The 25,639-nt window shown below is 38.9% G+C and overlaps 2 protein-coding genes across 7 annotated transcripts in view; one reads left to right on the top strand and one right to left on the bottom strand.

The window, feature by feature from the left end:
• CD1H11orf54 (chromosome D1 C11orf54 homolog) lies at positions 1 to 21,927 on the bottom strand. 5 transcript variants are annotated; one of them, XM_006936850.5, is made up of 9 exons: positions 21,788 to 21,927; positions 16,642 to 16,788; positions 13,918 to 14,016; positions 10,695 to 10,768; positions 10,414 to 10,515; positions 9,286 to 9,462; positions 8,137 to 8,286; positions 2,181 to 2,297; positions 1 to 1,210 (listed from the first exon to the last, which is right to left on the bottom strand). In XM_006936850.5, the coding sequence occupies exons 2-9, from the start codon at positions 16,694 to 16,696 to the stop codon at positions 1,037 to 1,039; spliced, it is 948 nt and encodes a 315-aa protein (XP_006936912.1). In that variant the 5' UTR covers positions 16,697 to 16,788; positions 21,788 to 21,927; the 3' UTR covers positions 1 to 1,036. The 5 variants fall into 5 exon arrangements, with proteins under 5 accessions (XP_006936912.1, XP_006936911.1, XP_006936910.1 ...); XM_006936849.5 differs by lacking the exon at positions 21,788 to 21,927 and adding an exon at positions 21,636 to 21,748; XM_006936848.5 differs by lacking the exon at positions 21,788 to 21,927 and adding an exon at positions 21,473 to 21,629.
• The window catches only part of TAF1D (TATA-box binding protein associated factor, RNA polymerase I subunit D), an 11,326-nt gene continuing 7,437 nt past the window's right edge, over positions 21,751 to 25,639 (top strand). For both annotated transcript variants that reach the window (XM_019811640.3, XM_019811641.3), the window contains exons 1-3: positions 21,751 to 21,889; positions 23,603 to 23,787; positions 24,493 to 24,871. In XM_019811640.3, coding sequence (XP_019667199.2) covers positions 23,729 to 23,787; positions 24,493 to 24,871 — 438 coding nt within the window. In that variant the 5' untranslated portion in view covers positions 21,751 to 21,889; positions 23,603 to 23,728. The remainder of the gene's footprint in view (positions 21,890 to 23,602; positions 23,788 to 24,492; positions 24,872 to 25,639) is intronic.

Here is a 25,639-nt window from a genome sequence, read left to right on the forward strand (position 1 = left end):
TTGTGAATATAAACTTTTTATTCATTTTTTGCTTCAAACTAGTGCTTCTTGTAAAAATAACATTTACAAATTTCTACTCACAGGACAGGTTATAGGTAACATCCAAAGAAGACAATCAAAAAATATTTTTTGAAGATTTAGTATGCGTTTGCTATTAAAGAGCTCCTAAATCTGCACATGCTCAGCATTAGCAAGATTACGATTAGGCAGTTGATTTCTGGCTAATGATTATTAAAGAAGAATACTGAGGATAATGTCAACAATTTCAATCAGTAAAAGAGTGTAATTTTTTTATTTCACAAAGGACAGTGTCATGTGTACCAACGGCCTCACTTATAAATTAAAGTATACCCACTTCAGTGTTGTATTTGGATGTTTCTTTTCCCTTTCCTTCTGGCAAATAGCCAACAAGATACAAACTGCTTCCAACTGGCAACCCAAACAAAGGAGGCATCATGGCTAACCACCTAGTTGCCAATGTTTGTGAAAGTCAAATTGCGAACTCCTGAGTATGGCTCAACCCCACCAAAACGGGGAAACTTGCTTCCTCTGCCCACCTTATTCCACGAAAATAAAAAAGTATACTCTGATTTCTGAAATGGATTTTTAAAATTTAATACTATAGATTCAATAACTATCAGCATTTGCAACACTGATTTTTCTAATACCCAGAAACATCCACTTAGGACTTGTGAGAGTATTTTAAAAAATTTAATAATGTTATACAAATATAAGTTATTACCAGTAGATAGTAGGTATAATCACGTGATTCCTGATCATGTTATATTTAAGGTATAAATATAAGACTGATTTTGCTGTGAATAAAGAATGAAAAAATGAACATTTTCATTATGTATGTTTGTTCCCAATAATCTCTAAGATATATCAGATAATACAGAGTACAGAGGTCAACATACCTTTCAGTTAATGGCCAAAACAATGGGATTTAAGTCGTGAGATCATTGCTATTGGATTTTATATTAGTATCAATCAATGAGTTGATTACTTAACCTTAATTATGTCTTTTTCATTTGATTTAATCTCGCCCAATTGAATGGGTCTCTTTTGGTTGATCAATGCGATACAGAAACTCTGCAGGCAAGAAGTATCCAAGATATTCCACTGTGTCTGGGGTAGTGTCATAATGGTAGTGTCCACCTTCTCCATGATGACTGAAACAATGAGTGTGCTCCAATCGCAAATCAAACCCCTAGGACAACAGACAAGCTATCTGTCAGTATTTAAATTATCCTGGATAGGAATTGTTTAAGGGGCAGGGAGACCTTTTTATTTGTTATAATAGTTTTTATCTTATTTTTTAAGTAAGCAATATATATATATACTTAATTCAAAATTCAAAGAGTGAAAAAGGAAATATTCTGTAAAGTGTGTCTTTCCATCTTCTGCCTTTACTACTTCCTTCCTTCCTTTCCTTGCAGGCACCCGGTGTAAGGAGTTTCTTATATACCCTTCCAGAAATATTAACTTTTGTAATTTTTACTCAAATTTTCACTCTGTACATACTGTGATGAGTATTGCTTTTCTTCATTTAAAAATATAGCTTGAGATCTTAGTATATTAGGTCATAAAAGAGCTTCTGCCTTCTTTTACACCTACATGGCATTCTATTGTACACACATACCAATTCCACCAATTCTCAACTAACATTTAGATTATGTCCAATTCTGCTATTATAGTAATGCTATTATGCATAACCTTTTAACTAATAATTTTAAATACTTACACATATATTTAAGGATACATTCCTAGACACATAATCGCTGGATCAAAAGTCAGTATTGTGGTAGCTACCTTCTCTGAATTGGTCTCTTTCATATCTTTTTCTAGTGTCTAGTGTTAGGATATAAGGAATGGTATGATGAGCAACAAATAAGGTGATAGGAGACCCGAATCATGGTCTTGATTCTACTATTTAATAACATGACTTTGGGTATCATGTAAAATACCTGTGCCTTGGTTTGCTCGAAGGTAAAATCTGCCCTGCCTAACTAACTCATAGGGGCGTTAGCTACCTGCTCCCTCATCTTTCAAGATAATTCTGGAGACTATCCTAGTTCTTAAATGACAACTCAGAAAGTGCCTAATTTTAAAAGAATATCCTAAAACCTAAGCATAATCACTGTATTATACTGCAATATAAAAGACAGACATAAACTTACTGGGTCTCTGGAGACAAAAACTGGCAGACAAACCAAAGGAGCTTTCATCTCATAAAAGTGCAACCATTTATTCACCTCCTCATCAGAGTTCAAAGGGCAGGAAGAAAATTCTGTGGGCTACAATAAAAGATCATCCTAAATATACAGAATATTATTGAGAATTAAAATGTAAATTGTATCTAACTTCATTACATTAGAAATGTAAGCCTTCTTATACATTTGACTATTTTTAGAATCAAAACCAATAATATACCATAGTTTTCAAAAGGATCACCAATCAAGTGTATAAGCTAAAATGCATGAATGAATAAATGAAAGAGTGAGCCTACTACTATCTTTTTACTTTTCATAGCTTCTCAGTTTTCCTGGAAATATATCCTCGTCCTAATTTAAAAAATTTTTTTTTCCACGTTTATTTATTTTTTTTTGGGACAGAGAGAGACAGAGCATGAACGGGGGAGGGGCAGAGAGAGAGGGAGACACAGAATCGGAAACAGGCTCCAGGCTCTGAGCCATCAGCCCAGAGCCTGACGCGGGGCTCGAACTCACGGACCGCGAGATCGTGACCTGGCTGAAGTCGGACGCTTAACCGACTGCGCCACCCAGGCGCCCCCTCGTCCTAATTTTAAATCTCATTACTGCTACCAGTACATCGAGGGGTGTGTGGGTGGGGAACAAGGCATTAGAAGTTGGTAGAAGCATCAAAACGAATAAAATAAACTTATTCAAGGAAGCAAAAACAAAACAAACAAAAACTTGTACTACAAAGCACTGCTAAAAGAAATTTGGGAAGACCGCAAGGGGGCACCTGGGTGGCTCAACGGTTAAGCATCCGACTATGGCTCATGATCTCAAGGTTCGTGAGTTTGAGCCCTGCGTTGGGCTCGGTGCTGACAGCTCAGAGCCTGGAGCCTGCTTCAGATTCTGTGTCTCCCTCTCTCTCTGTCCCTCCCCTGCTGGCACTCTCTCTCTCTCTCTCTCTCTCTCTCTCTCTCTCTCTCTCAAAAATAAAGCATTTAAAAAATAAAAGAAATTTAAAAAGACTCCAATAAATGGAGAAATATCCTGCGTTCATGAATCGAACAATATTGTTAAGATGTTAATACTACGAAAAGCAATCTAAAGATTTAATGCCACCCCTATTAAAATCCCAATAAAGTTTTTTGCTGAAATAGAAGAATCCATCGTAAAAGTCATGTGGAATCTCAAGGGAGCCTGAAGAGCCAAACCAATCTTCGGGGAAAAGAGAAAAGTTGGAGGCCTAGCACTTCCTGATATCAAACTTACTACAAGTAATCAAAACGGTGGAACATTGGCATAAAGGCAGACATACAAATCAGTGGAATAGCACAGAGATCCCAGAAATAAACCCTTGCATATCTGGTCAAATAATTTTCAATAAGGGTGTCAAAACCACTCAATGGAAAATGGACTATCTTTTCAAAAAGTGGTGCTGGGAAAACTGGATATTCATGTGCAAAAGAGTGAAGTCGGCCCCTTAATTTATACATGTACAAAAAAAGAACTCAAGATGGATCAAAGACCTAGCTGTAAGAGCTAAAATATAAAACTTAGAAGAAAATTTAAGGGAAAAGTTTCAGAACGTGGGATTTTCACCATAATTTCTTGCATGTGACATAAAAACTACAGGCAACAAAAGGAATAATAAACAAGTGGGACTATATCAAATTACAAACATCTGCACTGTAAAGGAAACAAGCCACAAAATGAAAAGGCAATCTATGGAATGGGAAAAAATATTTATCCAATAAGGGGTTAATATCCACAATATACAAGGAACTCCTACAACTCAATAGCAAAAAACAACCAACTTAAAAAATGGGCAAAGGAACTAAATTAGACGTTTCTCCAAACAAGACATACAAATGGCCAGCAGGTATAAGAAAAAGTGCTCAATATCATCAGGGAAGGGAAATGCAAGTCAAAACCATGAGATATCACCTCATTCCTGTGAGGATGGTTGCTATCAAAAAAGCAAGGGATAACAAGTGTTGACAAGGATGTGGAGAAAAAGGGACACTTGTATGCTGTTAGTAGGTATGTAAACCAGTGCAATCATTATGGAAAACAGTATGAAGGTTCCTCAAAAAATAGAACCATATGATCCAGTAATCCCACTTCTGGGTCTATCAATGGATGAATGGATAAAGAAACTGGTGTGTGTGTGTGTGTGTGTGTGTGTGTGTGTGTGTGTGTGTGTGTGTGTATGTGTGTGTGTGTGTGTGTGATTTGATTATATATATGTGTGTGTAAATATGTAAAATTATGACATATGTATACACACACATATACAAGGAATGTTATCCAGGCTTAGGAAGGAAGGAAATCCTGCAATTTGTAACAACATGGATGAACTTGGAGGACATTATGCTAAAATGAAATAGGCCACACACAAATATTGCATGGTATCACTTACTGGAATCTAAAGAGTCCAATTTAGAGAAACAGACACATAAAGTGGTGGTTGCCAGGAGCTGGGGAATGGGGAAAATGAGGTGAAGGTCAAAGGGTACAAACATTTTTCAGTTACAAGATGGGTAAGTTTTAGAGATATAATGCACCTTATGGTTAACTACAGGCATACCTTGGAGATGTTGTGGGTTTAGTTCCAGACCACTGCAATAAAATAGGGGCAAGTCAAATGAATTTTTTAGTTTCCCATTGCATGTAAAAGTGATGTTTGCATTATACTGTGGTCTATCAAGGGTGCATTATATCTTAAAAAATGTACATACCTAAATTTAAAAATACTTTATTGCCAAAAAACGCTGACAATCATTTGAGCTTTCAGCAAGTCATAAACTTGTTTTTTCAAGGCATAAACTCTTGCCTCAGTGTTGATGGCTCAGGGTTGAGTGATCAGGGTGCTACAGTGGTGAACAGTGCTGTTCTGTAGCATTTTACCCACAGAACTTTCAAAATTGGAATCAATCCTCTCAAACCCTCCAGCTGCTTTAGCAACTTAGTTCATGTAATGTTCTAAGTCCCTTGTTGTCATTTCAACAATCTTCACGGCATCTTCACCAGCAGATTCCATCTCAAGAAGCCACTTTTTTTGTTCATCCCTAAGAAGCAACTCCTCATCTGTTCAAGTTTGATCACGAGATTGCAGTAATTTAGCCCACGTTCAGGCTCCACTTCTAGTTCTCTTGCTGTTTCTACCACTTCTGCAGTTACTTCCTCCACTTACGTCTTGAACCCCTCAAAGTCATCTGTGGGAATTGTAATCAACTTCTTCCAAACTCCTATTTATGCTGACATTTTGACTTCTTCTCATGAATCACAAATGTTCTTAATAGTATCTAGAATGGTGAATCCTTTCTAGGTTTTCAACTTTTTCCCTGAGCTGCCATATTTCTATGGAAGCTATAATCTTATGAAATGTATTGTTTTTAATTTTTTAATGTTTATTTATTTCTAAGAGAGAGACAGAGTGCCTGCAGGGGAGAGGCAGAGAGAGAGGAAGACACAGAACCCGAAGCAGACTCCAGGCTCCGAGCTGTCAGCACAGAGCGTGACATGGGGCTTGAACACACGAACCATGAGATCATGACCTGAGCCAAAGTCAGATGGTTAAGCGACTGAGCCACCCAGGCGCCCCTGAAATGTATTTCTCATATAATAAAACGTGAAAGCTGAAATTACTCCTTGATCCATGGGTTGCAGAATGGATGCGATGTTAGCAGGCATGAAAGCATGAATCTCATTGTGTATCTCCATCAGACCTCTTGGGTGACCAGGTGCATTGTCAATGAGCAGTAATATTTTGCAAGGAATATGTTTTTCTGAGCAGTTGGTGTCAAAAGCATGCTAAAAATATTCAGTAACCCATTTTGTAAACGGATGCTGCTTCACCTTGCATTGCTATGTTATGGCGATGGCTTCTTTTCTTAAACCTCATGAACCAACCTCTGCTAGTTTCGAACTTTTCTTCTGCAGCTCCCTCACCCGTTTCGGCCTTCAAGAGAATTGAAGAAGGGCTTTGCTCTGGATTAGGCTTTGGCTTAAGGGAATGTTAGGGCTTGTCTGATCTTCCATCCAGACCACTAAAACTTTCTCCATATCAGCAACAAGGCTATTTTTGCTTTCTTACCATTTGTGGATTCACTGGAGTAACACTTCTAATTTTCCATCAAGGACTCTTCCTTTAACGTTCACACCTTGGCTATTTGGATGGGAGGTCCAGCTTTTGGTCTTCCTTGGCTTTTGACATGCCTGCCTCGCTAAGCTTAATCATGTCTAGCTTTTAATGTAAAGTGAGAGACGTGTGATTCTTCCTTTCACTTGAACACTGAGAGGCCACTGTAGGGTTAGTAACTGGCCTAAATTTAATATTGTTGTGTCTCAGGGAATAGGGAGGCCTGAGGAGAGGGAGAGACGCAGGGCTGGTTGGTGGAAAAGTCAAAACAGACCAACATTTATTAAGGTGACCATCTTACACGGGTGCCGTTTGTAGCACCCCAAAGCAAGCTCAATCATTACTTCAAAGATCACTGATGACGGACTGCCATAACAAATATAATAAGAACAATGAAAAAGTTTGCAATATTGCGAGAATTACCGAAATGTGACACAGAGAGGGGAAGTGAGCAAATGCTGTCGGAAATTTGGTGTCAAAAGACTTGCTTGATGCAGTGCTGCCACAAACTAATGTATGAAAAATGCAGTATTTGCGAATGCAATAATGTGAAACACAATAAAATGAGATATGCCCATAGTTAATAATAAAGTATTGTGTACTTGAGTTTTAAAAATGCCTGTAATTATTTGGTATTTGCAATTAGATTTATCTAAAATTCTGTTTTTAACAATTTGGAAAATTAAGTAGTTTCGTAAATGTTGTGTCTTTCTTTGCAAAATCAGCTGACTTGCCATTTAAAATTATCAGGATAAAAAACATTAAAACCAAACATTTTTGATGAGTTTAGTGACAGAATGAAAAGGAAATTAAGTTGTAATTACTTTTACACTTGATTCATTCATTCACCTACAAAACATTATTTTAAAACCTCGGGGTGCCTGTGTGGCTCAGTTGTTTAAGCGTCTGACTTCAGCTCGGGTCATAATCTCATGGTTTGTGGGTTCGAGCCCCACATTGGGCCCTGTGCTGACAGCTCAGAGCCTGGGGCCTGCTTCAGATTCTGTGTCTCCCTCTCTCTCTGCCCCTCCCCCACTCATGCGCGTGAGCACGCGCGCGCTCTCTCTCTCTCTCAAGAATAAACATTAAAAAAAATAAAAATTAAAAAAAAAATGCCCTGGGTCTTGCTTCATACGGTATTCCATCCTTATTGTCTTATAAACTTATATAATTAGCCCATAAGATTATAATTTTCATAATGACTCCTTTCCCCAAAACCACAACCATCTAGATAGCAAAGTCAACATATGCAGTTTGGGATTCTGGCAATAAAAATGACAATCCAAAAAAAATTCATAATCTATTTCTAAGGCTTATACTCATATCTATCTATATCTTAAAAACACAAAGTTCCAATATATTAACATAAACAAAGGACTCTGGTTAAACATTATCTTACAGTATGATTTACAGTATTGTTTTTCATTTAAGTTTTAAAGTAATACATGGGGCACCTGGGTGGCTCAGTCAGGTAAGCGTCCAACTGTTGATTTCCACTCAGGTCATAATTTCACGGTTTGCGAGATCGAGCCCTGTGTCGGGCTCTGCACTGAGCATGCAGCTGGCTTGGGATTCTCAATTCTCCCTCTCTCTCTCTGCCCCTCCCCTGCTCTCTCTTTCTCTCAAAATAAAATAAACTTAAAGGATTAAATAAATAAATAAGTAAAATTAATACAATCATAGTAAAAGCATTCAGGGTGTTTTAAGGGTAGGATTCTCAATGTATATTAAAAAATCTCAAGATCTTAAGTATGTGCACATACATACCCATATACACATGTACACAAAGACTCTTACCATTATGTGAGTCTTCGCTTTTCCCTTCTGAATTACGAAAGTACCTCCCATCCCTACAGGCTTATCTCCATAATGTTTTTCAAGAGTCTGTCTCATACAAGTCACAAAGTTAAGTTTTCCAGTTCTTCTTTTGGCTTTCACCTCAATGACCTAGAGAGGACATAAATATGCATTCCATTGCTCTAAGCTGCAAAATTTTATGTGAATAACTATCAAAATGAAACATATAATCTAATGCCATGAAGCAGTCACTTGTTTGCTTGGAGCACACACATAGGAGTTGAGCGAGATGTCTCAATCCTGTCTTGATCAACAATACATAGCGTGCGTGTGTGTGTGTGTGTGTGTGTGTGTATGTATGTGTGTGTATGATGAGTTATCATTTACTCTAATAAGTCTTATTCATGTTTTCTTGGACAGAGAGAGTTATAGCGAAGTCTTCTACTGAGCTCTAGAGATTCTTATCATTTACATGTCAAGGTGGCAAAAGGTTGAGAATTCCTGGCTCAAAGGGGTTAACCTCTGGTAGTTCAGAAGGGAGGAGAAAGTGATTACATCTTTTCCTTTCCCTTAAAATTCTGGACTTGTGTTACCTCCACTTAATTAGGTCTTTTTACTTCACTACCTGGCTTCTCAAAGTAGCCGAAGTAGCTCCCTCTATTTAAAAATCTGAGAGTTCCCACAACTGCTAACATTGAAATGATCTTTTCGTGTTCTAACAGGAAGTAAATACGAGGTGAGGCATTAATTTTTTTTACCTCTTTCTTGATGTAATATTTTGCTACCACAATTTCTGTCTAGCTCAACCAACGTCTGATCAATCAGCAATGAACAAATTACCTACATAGTAACTGCAGGTAGGTAGTATCTGTCTATTTCAGCTGCGTGGTTCATCTATTTGACTCACTCCGCACATGAATAGCATTACCTTTTATTCCTCAGAAAACAAGGTATTGCTTACTAAGTATTCTTCACCTCAGTTTTAAATAAGACTTTCACCTTACTTGTAGTACTCTCTGAATCTGTAACAAAATTTGGCTCAGCTGGTTTTGACTTTCATGAAAACCGTACTTGTGGCAGTTAAAGTTCAAATTTTTAGCTATCTGAGAACTTCTGGAGAATACTGTGTCTTTGTGAACAAAAAATCACCTTTCCAGGTTGGCCCTCACTGGCAAAAAGATTAGCCAGTAATGCACACCCAAAATCGTGATATTTCTCACTGTATTTCTTGAGCAGGCACCCTCCATCTGCAGGGTTAACATGGGCAAAGTAACTTCCATTTACTGGAGATTTGTGTTCACTTTCTGTTTGAATAATTGGCATAAACTGAAAAGAAATGTAAATAAGAAAAGTAAATTAGTCAATCCTGGCATCAATATCCGAAGAGAATATCTTGAGGATCCTTGACTTAAGATATTTTATTTCAGGACCTATTAAGAAAACATGAAGTATGAAATATTTAATTTTAGATTCAAAATGTTGAAGATTTACAAACATCAAAAAGTTGAAAAAACATTTTATAAAATGTCTAGTATTTCTTACAGTGTTTCAAAAACCTTGTAAACCGGGCTTTAAATTTTAGACTTTTTTTCTATCTTGAACACTAGGTAAATTATATTACTCTTTCTACAAAAGAACCTTGTATGACTATCGAGTAATGGTCACATCTGAAGAGATGAGGGAATGGGCAGACTTAAGAGGTCTTTTACTTTTCTGGTCCAGAGATGGGAAGAGACCGTGGTGTTTTTATGTTGTAAATATACTAACACACACAGGAATCGATAGTATCTTTTGTAAATAATCATTATACCACTGGGGTAGGTCCTTGCTATTTAGTCTGAAAGAGGGAATTGATGAGATCATTAAATACTCCATTCATCTTCTCATCAAAAGCTGCTTTCATATCAAAAGGAAAGATTTACAGTGAAGGCAGAAATTCTCTCGTGGATAAAGGATTAAAATCTTGCACAATCCAGGGACCTCAGCAGACCACATTAGGATGTTAGACTCATCTAACACGGAGTGCATACCCTAGAAAATCTGAAATTAGGGGCTGGTGCTCCATTATAGTGGAGCATAGGCTATAGTCCAAATCGGTACCAAACAATATCAAATCTATAAAGAAAGAGGATACCAATTCATTCAGAAAGCAGACTTTCGGGTAGGGCAATAAAAGAAAAATAGGTAGACTAAACGTCAAAGCAATAAAATAAAATAAGAAAATAATAAAACAATTTTAAAAAAATAATAAAGTAAAATAATTATATGTATGCTGACCTCACAGTTGAACCCAACAGTCTGAAATGGGCCTGCTCCTGCTCCAAGAATAAAAGCTCCAGGAAGCTTAATGTCTTTTGCAATCTTATTTACATCATAAACCTATACAAGAAGAAAAAATATTATTTAAATCACAACTTACACAAATCTGTACTTTTTTTCACTGAGTCCATTAATACTTCCATGCCACATTGGTCAATGGGTCTTCTAATAACAAAAAGAGGAATCAACTGAACTTCTAATAATCTTCATGTGAATGTCAAGAGTAAAAGTACACTTACTTTTTCTTTATTTGCAAGAGGCAATAAGTAAGGCACACCTCCTACTTCTGCAATTCTAGTTTTCCCACAGATGCCTAAAAAAAAAAGTAACTTTAAAAATAGGCAAACCTCTAACTTAAGTGTAAAATGCCAAAAGGCACTAACTTATTTATTATTTAAAGGGTACCTAACTCTTCCATTCTTATAGTTTTACAAATAGTAGGGACTGAAAGACAGAAATAGCTATGATCCCTATCCTATTCTAACTACTTATATATCTAATACTGTCATTATCAAGCATAAAGGCAACGGAAAGTCGATAATAGAGCAAGGGCTAGAATTGAAGCCGAAGTTCAGATAGGATGAGAATTCTACAATTAGTCTGTAATGACCTATTCCTTTAAAAATCTGTGTTTTGGGGGCACCTGGGTGGCTCAGTCGGTTAAGCATCTGCCTTTGGCTCAGGTCATGATCTCACTGCTGGTGGGATCAAGCCCTGCGTCAGGCTCTGTGCTGACAGCTTGTGGCTCAGAGTCTGGAGCCTGCTTAGGATTCTGTCTCCCTCTCTCTGCCCTTCCCCCTCTTGTGCTCTGTCTCTGTCTCTCTCTCAAATATAAATAAACATTAAAAAAAATGAAAAAAAAATCTGTGCTTTTGGTAGAGGGGGAGTTGACTAAAATTGTACTTTAGTATAACATATTTTGCTCCAGGAGAATATTAGTTCTTTAAGAAATCCATATTGGGTGGGTCACCTGGGTGGCTCAGTCCCCCGCTCACGCTCTGTCTCTCTCTCTGGGTCAAAAATAAATAAGCATTAAAAAAAATTTTTAAACAAATCCATATTGGGAGATCCTCTTGTCAAAGTTGTTTATTCCCAAGGTTGTTTATAGAAATGCAAGTAATTAGAGATAACTTCAGACGTTGGGAACTTTCTACTCACACTTTTTTTTTTTTTTTTTTTTTACTGACACTTTTAATTAACATCACAGGTACAGCTAGACACAACTTGGGAAAGGCACCTTCTTTTTCTTTTATGTAAAGTAGAAATAATTACTTTTTGTTTGAAAAAAAGTAGTCTTGTCAGTTTTATACTAACAATATCACAAAACAAAGTATACACATACGTCGCTATTTCTTTAGCTATGCAGAAGGAAGATGTACAGGATTTTTATACATCCCATTTATAATTAGGGATTTTAGAAATTTCTTCCATGGGATCAGCAGAAATTACTCATGGATAAGAGTCTTTCTCATAAGTGATAGTAATACTGAAATTTAAAGAAACCATTAGAGGACTATTTTAGTAGTCCTGGGAAAAGACAAGTAATGTGCTAAAAATGGGGACTGTAGAGATGGAGAAGAGTAGATTAAGAAAGAGGACAAGGGAGAATAGACAACTATGGTGAAGGATTGAGCTAAATTTTAGACATGCTGACCTCAAGTTGTCCTTAGCATATATAGGTGGAGATGTCCTGTGGACAGCTGGAATTACTCGTCTATAGCCAAGAAAAAGACAGACCTACCTAGGTGAGATGTGCAGATTTCAAGTTCTTGTATCCACACAGTAATTTAAAATCACAGGAGTAAATGGAAAAATGCAGAGAGACTGTACAGAATAAGAAGAGGTTGAGGAAAGAATTCCAGGAAATGTCAGGATTTAAGAGCCTGCCAGAAAGAGAAAGGAGCTAGGAAAAATGAGGAAGAAAGAACATCATGGAAGTCGGAAAGGTACCAAGGAAGAGAAGGCAAAAGAATCAAGGAAAAAGGAGAGAGAACTAAGGGGAGACAGAATGTCAGGCAGCCATGGCCGAATACTATGAAATATGTGAGAAACCAAATAACACTAGTAAACATATCAAAGTCATTGGTGACTTCAGTCAGACCAGGTAGAAAGTACCTAACACTTGTAAAAGATAAGATACATATAAACGTACATATCTAGCTTCCTTAGTGTTGCAATTTAAAGGCTTACAAGTTTTCATCTAGAAACCTCTTTGGATGACAGAATTAAGATGAATCATTTTTCCTTTTCCTTGTACTCTTCTGTGTTTTCTGATTTTTTAATTTGACTTCCATTGACTACTTATTTAGTGGGGAGAATATATTACCTCTGGCACACAAAACTTCCAGAATTTACAAGTATACTTAATGCTTGTTTGTTTGTTTGTTTATTTTGAGACACAGAGAGAGACTGCATGAGTGGGAGAGGGCGGGGGGGGGGGAACCCAGAATATGAAATATGAAGCAGGCTCCAGGCTCTGAGCTGTCAGCACAGAGCCCGACGTGGGGCTCGAACTCACGAGCCGTGAGATCATGTAGAATTTACAAGAATACTTAAAATCAGAGACTGTTTAAGCTGGAAAGACCCAGAAAGAAAATGAAAGCCAAATCTCTCCATTTTAATATATCTGAAGCCCAAATACATTACTTGGCTTCCTTAGGGTAATGAAATCTGTGCGGGGCAGAGAAAGAAGCAGAGTCTAGAACTTCTGTGTAAAATTACTTTTTAACAAAAAATTATAATTATGTCAGCAACATAATCAAAGAGGAAGTGTGAGTGTTTATCTCCAAATTCCTCATCACAATAGGATATAATGGGAGAAGGTCAGACTTTCAGAACAGATAGACTTGGATTTGAATCCTGATTATGATTACTGTTGATCTTGCCTAGCCTCTCTGAGCTTCAGTCTTCTCATCCCTAGACTGGGGCGAGCACTTACTTTGCAGGGTTATTGTCAAAATTAAGTCACCAAATATAGGTGTTTATCTATCATACAAATTATATTTACTCAACCAATATTTTTTCCCTTCCTTCTTACTTTAAACATCAGCTGGATGATCACTTGGCAAATAAGAATTTAACAGACGGCTCAAATACAAGGCTTTCAAGATTCCTTCTGGTCTTGAATAAATAAATATAAACAGCGAAATTTACATGTCCTTAACAGTCGCTCCAACAGTTAAAAAAAACAAAACTCTCATGTGATATCAAGGATTCTAGCCTACTGAATATCGATGATATAACCTGTGAAAATAACATAAGTGCATAAAACAGCATTTTCCCACAAAGGAATAAAACAAAATTTGCTCAATTTAAGAAAACTGCACAGAAATTCAGCACAATTTAGTCTAAAATTTGGGACAATATCCTTTATTTGTAGGTAACTTAAGACAATCCTTCATAATAATTTTAGTTTCAGAAGAAGATGGGGACTGAAAAAAGTGAATTGCAAAAACTGTTTACCTTTTACAGGAAAGGTAAATGGCTCCTTAGTCAAATCAGGGCAATCGACCACAGATACCTGGACATCAGCAAAGTTATCTTTGAGGCCCTTCTGCAGAACTGACAGAAAAGGAAAAGGATTAACATCAGGTAAAAATTTGCCACCATATATCAAACCTTCCCTCAACATTTTGGGTATCACGCTCTCAGTCTAAATTTGTATAATTAAAAGGCGGGGTTGGGAGAGGGCAAGGGGAGGGGACTGGTTCAGTTGGTAGAGCCAGGGACTCTTCATCTTGGGGTCATGAGTTCAAGCCCCATGTTGGGCAGGGCTTACTTTAATTAAAAAAAAAAGAGAGAGAGAGAGAGGAGCGCTTGGGTGGCTCAGTTGGCTAAGCGTCCGTCATGACTTGGGCTCAAGTCATGATTTCACAGTTCTTGGTTTGAGCCCCACATTGGGCTCTGTGCTGACAGCTTGGAGCCTGGAACCTGCTTCGGATTCTGTGTCTCCCTCTCTCTTTGCCCTTCCCCCACTTGCGTTTTTTCTCTCTCTCTCAAAAATAAATAAGCATTAAAAAAAAGAGGGAAATGGTCTTACTAATGAATATAACTAGACATTAGACACACAATCACAAGGTCTTATTAATATAATTAGACACCAACACACAATCACAAGACAGAATTAAACACAAATAATCCCCATCAAAATCACTATAGATCTGTAGAGATTTAAACACTGCACTAAGGCGAGGACTACTTTTCTTTTGCAGAATTCCAAAGACCTATTGAAATGTCTATATTTAAATTGTTAGACAGTAAGCAATTACATGTAACAACTCATGGACACTTGAAGAGAAAACGTTGAGCAAAAGGAGTAAGACACAAAAGACTTTATAGGACTTCACTTACACATACTTCAAGATCGGGCAACTCATCTAAGGTGACAGAAGTCAGAACGGTGGTTACCTCTTTGGGTAGAGATAGTGACTGGCTAAATACCTGAAGGAGTCTTCTGGAATGCCGAAGTATTTTATATCTCGGTCTGGGTGGTAGTAACATGAGTGTAAGCATGTTAAAATTCATCAAGATGTACACTTAAGATTAGTGCCCTTTACCGCAGACGTATTGTAACTCAATACAAAAAGGGAAAAAAGAAACATATTTCAAACTTATAATGCTAGGAGCAATGTACTTCTAAGGATGGAAAGTTTCCATAAAAACTTCTCTGATAGTAGTGTCAGCCATTAGTTTAAGTTTTGTAGAATCAACCTCTCCAAAACATGAAGTCATCCTAAATCTAGCCACATAGACATTCCATACCAGATCTTTTATCCATATGAAAACAGAAACCAAATTGCCTGGAAAATTCCCCTAGCTAAACCAATGACAGCAGACTTATCAATATGGAAATTATAATATTTCGGCATGTGGAAATACCGTTAAATCTATTTTTTACCGATTTCAAAGAGACCGAATTCTTGCTATAGGACTTTATGTAAAATTGAAAATCAATTGCAAGCCAAAAAACTTAGATTCCAATCTATTTTGTGCTGAAAATATCCTGTACATATAGAAAGAACATATAGAAACACAGACACACAAGCGAAGATAGATGTAGAAAGGCCCTCAAAGAAAAGATTCCTAGCTGTCCTCTCACAACAGGGAAGACAGAAAGACTGACAGAAAGAAAATACAGGCAAAGAATACTAGTCATACAGATGATTTGTTAGCCGCCATCCCACTGAGGAAAAACTAGGAAGGTCAGAAGAAGAGAGTCATAACCAAGCAAAACCTGAGTACGCTTTTTGACTTCAACCTTAATCAGGAAGACAGATGAACTGTCAGGATGGGTGCACTTTGAAAAGTAAAGGTAGGTTTTATACTCGCCGTCAGAATACAAGCTAGAGGCCATCAATCAAATGTTAGCTTTCTGACAGGCTATACAATTTTGGCTTAGTACTATTCCTGGCTTCATTTCATATTCTTATTTTTACTTTCTTTTTCTTATCTGTCACCCCACCTAATTCATCTTGCGAAGCTGCCTTAAATTCCTATTTGAACAAGGGGAAATGCAGAAAAATATACCCAGAAATCTAAGCGAGTTCATTGGCAGTCTATCATATCAGGAGAAGGGGAAAAAGCAGTAATGTTAGGAACATGGTTAATATACCACAGATTTTATACTTAAAGAATATTGTAACTGGTAAAAAGCTAAAACGGTGTGACTTTTCGGGCATCACACATACTGAAGTATTGGATTACTATATTCATTTTCACTCTGTAAAGGTGGTATCTTAACAAGAATCTTCAAGTGGTGAGTTTACTTTTTTTTTTTTTTTTTTTTTTGGAGGGGCATAATTTCGGACTTTCTCAATAAAAATAGTACAGAAGAGACACCGAAAAGGAAAATGAGCTCTGCATTGAAAATACTATCACATCGGGGCGCCTGGGTGGCGCAGTCGGTTAAGCGTCCGACTTCAGCCAGGTCACGATCTTGCAGTCTGTGAGTTCGAGCCCCGCGTCGGGCTCTGGGCTGATGGCTCAGAGCCTGGAGCCTGTTTCCGATTCTGTGTCTCCCTCTCTCTCTGCCCTTCCCTCATTCACGCTCTGTCTCTCTCTGTCCCAAAAACAAATAAACGTCGAAAAAAAAAAATACTATCACATAAATTATGTCTTACAATATTTTTATTTTTAATTGTTTTCCTTAGAATAATTTAAAAACCCTTCAGTTACTATTGTATTTACCTCCAACAAGCTCCTCAAGACTTGGCACGTGAAAAGAATACTCAGCGCAAGCCATTTCTTCTTGAGGTGCAAGGATGTACACGTAAAGCTATGGGAGGCTAATGGTCACAAGAGTTCCCGGTAAAGGAAGCATGAACAGCTGTTGTTCTGGAAAGAAACACTAAGAGTTCAGTTATATAAAAAGGGCAGAAGGGCATTTGGGTTTCTATCCTCATAGAAAGGCAATCACAGCTTCTGGTATTTAATATTCCAAGCGAGAAATGCACAAGTAACCTTTTTTAATACTGATTCTTTAAACAGTCAACACTTAAAATAGACAAGAGGAAATGCCAAACCAAGAAGGCACATGATTCTTTAGTCATATATGTGAATTTAACACGTAGTTTTCTAATGGTTGATCTAAGGAATATAGGTCCTGAGGCAAAAAGTAGTTTTTAAGGTTTATAGATAACTGTTTAAACGGTTAGAGATCACAGTATAAGATGCTCAAGTAATTAATTCTCTCATAGATAATTTGTGTCTTCTATATTTGACATATAGGCTAAAAATTAAGCAAGTTTCTTAGACTACCACTTTTGCAAAAGAAATTTTAAATTACTAAGAAAAGTGCAAAATTCTGCAAACGAGTAGCTACTGAAATTCAAAGTATTACTTTTACTTACCAATAACCATACTTTCTTGGTAAGCAGCTTTAACGTTCAATTATTCTAACCTGATTATAGTTTGATGTTTTAAAAATATATGCTAAGTATATTTTACAATAGGGAAACATATATACACAGAGATTAGTATCTTACCTTAAGAGTTCAGGTGAGGTGATGAAGCGTGCAAGCAGAGGGAGGTAAATAAAATGAAGGGGAAAAAAAAAACCCCTAAAACCCAAGCAAAAATAATGTAAGGTGGGCAGGGGATCCCGCTCTAGGCCAACTGCAACAAAGAATGCTGGTAACATTCTTAAGGGTGTTTCTAAGAGCACTATTCAGATTCTCATTAAAATTGTTAATGGAACATCTCATTAATTATTAACCTGAACAGTCTTGATACAGGCTTGCTTAGTAAGTGGAAGGTGGTCTTTCAACATCACTTGAAAAATTCTCCTTCCCCCCATTTTTTTTTTTTTTTTTTTTTAAATTTTCCAAAGTTTCGCAGGTTTCTTAGAAACTGGGCTTCTGGTTTTGGTGGTGATTTCAAACAACATATCCTCAACAAACATGCTAGCGCATACATGTAGGACTTAACGTTCACATAAGTACTTCATCAAATACCAACTTTTATTACCCTTTAATTATATGCATAATCTAGTCTCCCAAATAAAATATAAACTGTTGATAATGGGCCCTGAGTCCTATATAATCCTATTTCAATGATCTCAAGCATGTTTTTCAGTTGAACAATTTATAATTGTTCAGGAATGAGACATTTTAACTTTTTCTCTGGAAATTAATTTCAGATGGACAGAAAACACACACAGATATTCCTGTATACCTTCACCTAGATTTTCCAAATGTTAACATCTTACGTTTTATCAGAAAGCAGCAAGTAATGGGGCGCCTGGGTGGCGCAGTCGGTTAAGCGTCCGACTTCAGCCAGGTCACGATCTCGCGGTCCGTGAGCTTGAGCCCCGAGTCAGGCTCTGGGCTGATGGCTTGGAGCCTGTTTCCGATTCTGTGTCTCCCTCTCTCTCTGCCCCTCCCCCGTTCATGCTCTGTCTCTCTCTGTCCCAAAAATAAATAAACGTTGAAAAAAAAAAATTAAAAAAAAAAAAAGGCAGCAAGTAATAATCAAGAACATGTCAAAATCTGCTCAATACTATATTTATAATGAGGAAAGTAAAAGCACTCTAGATATTTTTATTTATAGTAGGAATAATAAAGACAAGTTTAAATTCAAGTATAATCCTGATTTTATACTTTGTGCTACCTTTAAAAGGTCAGGGTTTTTTTTTGTTGTCGTTTTTTTTTGTTTGTTTGTTTGTTTTTCTTTCCTCACCAAAACAGAAACAAAGTCCAAACCCAGGAGGCTACAGCTGAATAACTGGTTTGGAAATGTAGAACTTCAGGTTAGCCAACAGCCCAGAAGGCAGCGGTAGTGTGTGTGTAAGTGTTCATGTGGGAGGTAGGGCTGGAGGTTGGAGTTGGGAGTGATGAGAGAAAGGGGTTAGAAAAGGGTTTTTTTTAATGTTTATTTTTGAGAAAGAGACAGAGTGTGAGCAGGGGAGGGGCAGAGAGAGAGGGGGACAGAATCTGAAGCAGGCTCCAGGCTCTGAACTGTCAGCACAGAGCCTGACATGGGGCTTGAGCTCACGAACTGAAAGATCATGACCTGAGCAGAAGTCAGAAGCTTAACTGACTGAGCCACCCAGGAACCCCAGAAAAGTTTTAATACAGGGGCACCCGGGGGGCTCATTTTGCTAAGCGTTCGACTTTGGCTCAGTTCGAGCTCTGCTTTCCACACAGAGCCCACTTCAGATCCTCTGTTTCTCTCTCAAAAATAAATAAACATTAAAAAAAAAAAAAAGGTTCTAATACAAACTCAAGAGTGGCTCTAGGAGGACAGCTTTGGGCTGTAAGGAGGCACAGGATATTTACCCTCCAGATTCCATTGCTGGCAGTCAGTGGCCCAGCAGTAGGGCCTAGAGATGGAAAAAATATAAATAGAAGGCAGTTGGGTAAGTGGAACTGCAGACACAATGCCTAACGGGGTAGAACAACTGTAGCAACCAAGCTGATAACTTTTTATTGAGTGCATGCTATATTAACAGGTACGTACGATATGCCACTTTACATTCTCTCAAAACCTCTCACTCCAAAGAGATAACACATTTCTCATTCTACAAAAGAGGAATAGGCCAGAGAGAATGTATTATTTGAGATCACCCAGCTATTAAAAGATTAAAAAAAAATAATTGAAAATCAAATGTAGCCCACTGTAAAGCCAGAACTCCGAGGTTAACCTGAGATAGAATGACACAGCTCAGCTCACAGACGGAAGAATTTGCATACAGTCATCTTGAGAGCACTCAGAGGTGTCATCTGTTTGCTTTGTTTCTTCCTGCTAGGCAGTGATCTTTTTGAAGATAGGACTAGGGCTCTCTTATCTGTCTTCCGAGTGCCTTCCTAGTGGGCACCATTTCAGCCTTAATTATTTATTGAACGTTTACAACGTGTTAGACACATAAATCTCTGGGATAGGGCTGGCTTGTGGGTGTGCAACTAGCATAATTGCACAGGGCCATGTATTCAGAACAGCACTTGGTTTAGTGCTCTGCTGTCCACCACCCTGCAATTCTTAACTTTATATTTGAACTTTTAGGACCACTAGGACAATGGAGCACGTGCAGGATCAGAGGCCGGAAGTGCATCCGGCATGTCCACCACCACCATTCCTTGCTACTTCACTCCCATAATGCATTTGTGAAACCCCAAGAACACAGAAATCTAGTGGACCCACCATCTGTGGGAGTTCAGGGAGACTTAAGGTCCCCGGATTGCATAGTGTTGGTGTTGCATACATCAAGAAGTAAAAAAAATATGTTAGTTTTGTGCAGTTTCCACTGTTCTGGTAAGAACAAAATGCATGTTTGTATGAGCTACAAAATACATATTGTGAAATTTAAGCAATTCTGCATACGAGTTGACTGTTCTTTCATCTGTATTTAAAACTGGCACTGCACGATAGAAGAAGTAAAACATGCCAATAATTTAAATTAAAAAAATTTTTAATGTTTATTTATTTTTGAGAGAGAGACCGAGCGCAAATGGGGGTGGGGGTGGGGGGTGGGCAGAGAAAGAGAGACAGAGACACAGAATCTGAAGCAGGCTCCAGGCTGCAAACCGTCAGCAACAGAGCCCAATGCATCGGGCTTGAACTCACGAACTGGGAGATAATAACCTGAGCAGAAGTCCGATGCTTAACGGACTGAGTCACCCAGGCGCCCCCAAATTTTTATTTTGACATTAAATAGCAAATTTCTATTAACAAATGAATACTAACATGCTGTTATAATTAATAGAAAGTTGATGCTATTAGTTGAAACACGGTGACAAGCCAAAGGAGATACTAGAAGAAAGGAGAGAGCTTACTTTTTTTTAGTACCTTTAGTGGCGCTTCGCCCTGCTGTTTGAACAAGGGAGCTTGTATTTTTATTTTGTACGGAGTCTCACAAATTACATGGCCAGGGCTGCTCCCAAATATGACAGCGAGTAACACGACCATACCTGTCGTGGCGTTTCCAAGTAGTTCATAGACTTGTGGAAATGCCCGCCTACCTAAGGGATTCGACTTTTATGCCTGGAATTTTTCAGTATGTAGAGAGAAACTGTGTAAAGAGATCAGTTTACCTTCAAGGTCTGTTCAATCCTGAGATCACACTGACTCTACCGGACTAGGCAACTTTACGGATCTATCATATGATACAAGAGATCTGAAAAGTGGACACACCAAACCAGCTCATTCCTTTTTGTAACTCCTTTAGGAGAGAGAAAAAACCCACCCAAACTAGACTAGTTGAAACTGTTTTAACACTCAGTAGCCGTTCGGGGAACGAAGTCAAAAACCCAGAAGAAAAAAACAATCCACCGCTGGTGTCTCTTGGGATACGTTGCCCAGCTCCAGGAGGCTGACCCTCAGTTTGGAGGGAAAGAGTGAGCTAACAAAACAAGTCCAAAGGTGGAGAGGGGAACCGGGTGTGCAATGGAGTAACACCGGCTTCCAGTACAAAGGTTACACATTTTGAGTCACGGTCAAGGCAGGGGTCTGTCACAGTTTCACACAGAAGAGATTTCTGAAGACAGAAGTAGATCTAACAAAACATAGCCGGCACCACACTCACCTCCACGCACACACCCCCGACCAGGCTTTAGGAAACAGGACGGCGGCTCAGCAAATGCGAGACACCGGAAACAGATCAGGCTGAGTGGCTGCCCCCTGGCAGTTCACACCCACTCCGAAAAGTTGACCCCATTTGCCGAAAAGTTCTTGGCTATTCCATTTACCTATTCAGTTAGCCGAGCCGACTCCTGAACCCCGAGAAATGCGTCTGTCAACCCCGCCTCCTCCGCGTTAGGGAGCTCAGGCACCGCCCACCCCAATCGCCCCGCCCCTCGCGGCGATCAAAATGGCGCTCCCGCATCTTGCAGCTTCCCACCTTTCACGTTCCTCGTGGCGTAAAGTGTTCTCGCGAGATTTCGGGCCCACTATTAGCTCGGTGGTGCGATGGGCCATCCTTTTCTTTCGAGAGGCCGTGGAGGTAGGTGGTCCGAGGCGCGTTGGGGTGCTGTGGTCAGGAGGTTGCCGGATGCGGACCTCCGAGGCCTGGGTTGCTCAGCCTGTGCCGAGCCGGCGCTCCTGGTGCAAGCCGTTTGCCAGTTTGGGTGGTAGGAAGAGGACGTGATCGTCCGGGCCTGGTGAGCGAGGGAGGAGCTAGGTTTCCCCGGGATCCTCGCGTTGCTCGGCAGGTTGCAGCCACAGCGCAGAAGGCAGGCCCTGAGGATGGTGGGCTCGCGGCTGTGGGCCTAGTGGCTGGATGGCGGCCCACACCTACGCGTTTGTAGGCGTGCTCCGTTGTATGTTAGTGAAGTTGTTAAAATTAAGTATTACGGGCGAGCACACGTTTTGTTAATCTTCGTAAGTGCGAGGTAACCATTTCTGACGCCATTTTCCTTGCATGAGGTTGGGTGCTTCCTGGAGACCTTCTGCTCGAAGGTCAGGCATAGTGAGTGGTTGAAGGGGTTGTTACCACCACGCAAGAGCGCCGGATCGTGGGACGGAAGCGACACTTAGGAGTGCTTTCTTTAGAAGTTTATTTTAATGGTTATTTTTGAGAGAGAGTGTCGAGTAGGGGAGTGGCAGAGTCGGGAGACAGGATGGGGCTCGAGCTCAGGAACGGTGAGATTATGACCTGAGCTGAAGTGTACAACCGACTGAGCCCCCCCGGGGCCCCAGGAGTGCTTTCTAAACCGTTTCCGAAAAAGTGGTTTTTGAGTTAATGCCACTGTGATATTTAAAAGGCAGATTTAACCTCCGGTATCCCATCAGTGCCATTGGACCCAATTTTTGTTAAATTGCTGTTTTGGGGCAATTATGAATTCGTAGATTTTGCATTTTGAAAATGCAGAGCTGCAACAAGACATATCCTGGAAATTACCACGAGTCCGTTGGGTGTTTTGCAAATACAAGATCTGTGTGACTTTAAGGATTTCCTGAGTTGAGATATTTTGCCATTTAATTCTAGGATTCCTTTCTTCCTTACTCAGTTGTCCTTCCCGAGTAAAGACTAAACACAAGAGCGGAAGAATGTAGGCATCACCTATGGGGGAGATGAGTTAGCAAACTAATACGACAGTTTTTGCTTTGTTATTGTAAGAGCTTCCAAGGAGATTAAAACGAGAGATGAAGGGCACCATTGTGTAGTCTGTTAGCCTTTCCTTGAAAAGTTTGAGAATTCAGGACTTATCAGGAAATCCTATATGCCGAGGTAGAAATTTCACAGTGACTTGGAATCACAGTATGAATGAGAAGAGGCTACAAATAAAAAAAATGAGGCCAGCGGTTTGGATTGACAGTAAATCGGGGGGATTATTTCTCTTGATACACTGAGGCAGCATTGCCTCTTGCCTTCCTATGTAGTTCTTCCTGGGAGTACTCATCTGCTCTTAACAAATGGCTTTTTGGCTATTAACGGTGTGTTAATACTTGCACACAATATGGCTAGTGAATTTACATTCTGCATTACGGGAAGATGTTTAATACTTTTTTTTGGAAATGTACTATAATCTTATTCCACTTGGATAGATTGAGAAGACACAACTGAAAGATGGAAACCATGAATTCACTTTCTAGATTTTAGAATTTTTGATTTGAAATGGATAGTTCCTATATAAAAATATTAAAGGCCTTGTATTTGATTTTTTCCTTAATTTACATAAAATGGCATTATCTGACTATGTGAAATTTTGTTTAGATAATAGCTGTTTGTGTTAGCATTCGTTCAGAGAAGCCATATCATGTTTGCCGAGTTGTCGGAAATCTGAAGCAAGTAATAAGTGATGAATAATTTGGAGAGGGGCTTGGAGAATACGTAACAGGAATGAATTCTCTGAACCCTATAATGGCATCTGATTCAGCTGTGGAAATTGAAAATCACAGGTAAGTGCTTTTTAAGTTTTTTAATCACCCATTACTAGATTTTTATCGCAAAGCTGACTAAATTTGATGGTAATGTTTACTGTATTTGAATTACCTAGTAAGCAGTAAAGGTAATTTTCAAGAATTAGAAAAGAAAAGGAAAACCTGTTACAGGTCTTCGGCTTGTTTATATAATTAACAGTGGGATACATTCTTAATCAGGGAAGCAATACTCTTGGCCAGTTTGGTGTCTCTTCCTGACGAAATTACTCCTACAAACGGGCAATGGACATCAGTGGGTGATCTTGCTTAAAAATTACTTTGTGATACTGCACATTATCGAGAATGCTGGCATGTATATGTATATATATGATGGAAATATCTAGTTAACAGGGAAATGGGCATTTCTACTGTATTCAAGTCAAATGTTTACTTTGTTCCTCTAGTTTTATTTAGAGCAAGTTCTAGCAGTAAACAAAACCGTCTTTGGAAGTTAATACTCTTTCTTTTGGAAGATCATTTTTTGGTAAATGCTATGAGATCATGGCACTATAGGCCATTTTCAGTAGTTAGAACGAAATAGTTGGCTTAGTACTGAGCCCATCTTTTTAAAAATTATTCTGAACATGTTTTCCTGCTTTTGGTCTATGGAAGAAAAGTGTATTACAGTAATCAGTATTCAGTAATACAAGAGGGTGTGATTAATTTTTCCCCTTTTTTTTCCAGTGATAATTCTTCATCTGGTAGCAGCTTATTTAAAACTCAGTGTGTCCCTTCCTCACCTAAACCGAGGCAAAGAAACCCTATCAGAAAATTTGTTTATTCACCTGAAAGTGTTCAAGCAAAGGATTCCTCTAGTGACTCATCTTTAGAACCAAGACCATTGACTTTAAAAGCTATTTTTGAAAGATTCAAAAAAAAGAAACGTAAAAAGAGGAAATACAAGCCAACAGGAAGACCAAGGGGAAGACCAAAAGGAAGAAAAAATACTAGACGCTCCCAAATAAATAGGAAACAAGTTAGAAACAAAGGATCTGGCTTCCCATTTTTAGAATCAGAGAATGAAAGAAAACCACTACCTTGGAGGAAGATTTTAACCTTTGAGGTCAGTATTTTATAAATGTGGATACACATAGCCAAAATGCCTGAAATGATTTGTTGGCCACTTTTAAGTGCCCCTCCCCTTTTTTGTAAAGTTTATTTTTTTATTTTAAAAAAAAAATTTTTTTTTCAACGTTTATTTATTCTTGGGACAGAGAGAGACAGAGCATGAACGGGGGAGGGGCAGAGAGAGAGGGAGACACAGAATCGGAAACAGGCTCCAGGTTCTGAGCCATCAGCCCAGAGCCTGACGCGGGGCTGGAACTCCCGGACCGCGAGATCGTGACCTGGCTGAAGTCGGACGCTTAACCGACTGCGCCACCCAGGCGCCCCTTAAAGTTTATTTTTTTAAATGTTTACTTTTGAGACAGAAGGAGCAGCAGTGGGGGAGGGACAGAGAGAGAGGGAGACATAGAATCTGAAGCAGGCTCCAGGCTCTGAGCTGTCAGCACAGAGCCCTACGCAGGGCTCGAACTCATCAACTGTGAGATCATGACCTGAACTGAAGTCAACCGCTCGACCAACTGAGCCACCCAGGTGCCCCTGTAAAGTTTATTTTTGAGTGAAGGAGCCCACAAGCGAGCTGGGGAGAGGTATAGAGAGGAGGAGAGAGAATCCCAAGCAGTCTCTGCTGTCAGTGGTGAGCCGGAAAAATGTGGGGCTCAATCTCAACATTTGCCAGCCCCATTCCAGGGAGTTTGACACAAGCATTCCAGGAGATGTCTGGATTTAGATTTCTCTAGAACTTAGCCCTGCTTGATTTAGGATAAAT

The sequence above is a fragment of the Felis catus genome, chromosome D1 (genome assembly GCF_018350175.1).
Source record: "Felis catus isolate Fca126 chromosome D1, F.catus_Fca126_mat1.0, whole genome shotgun sequence".
In the NCBI taxonomy this organism is placed as follows: domain Eukaryota; kingdom Metazoa; phylum Chordata; class Mammalia; order Carnivora; family Felidae; genus Felis; species Felis catus.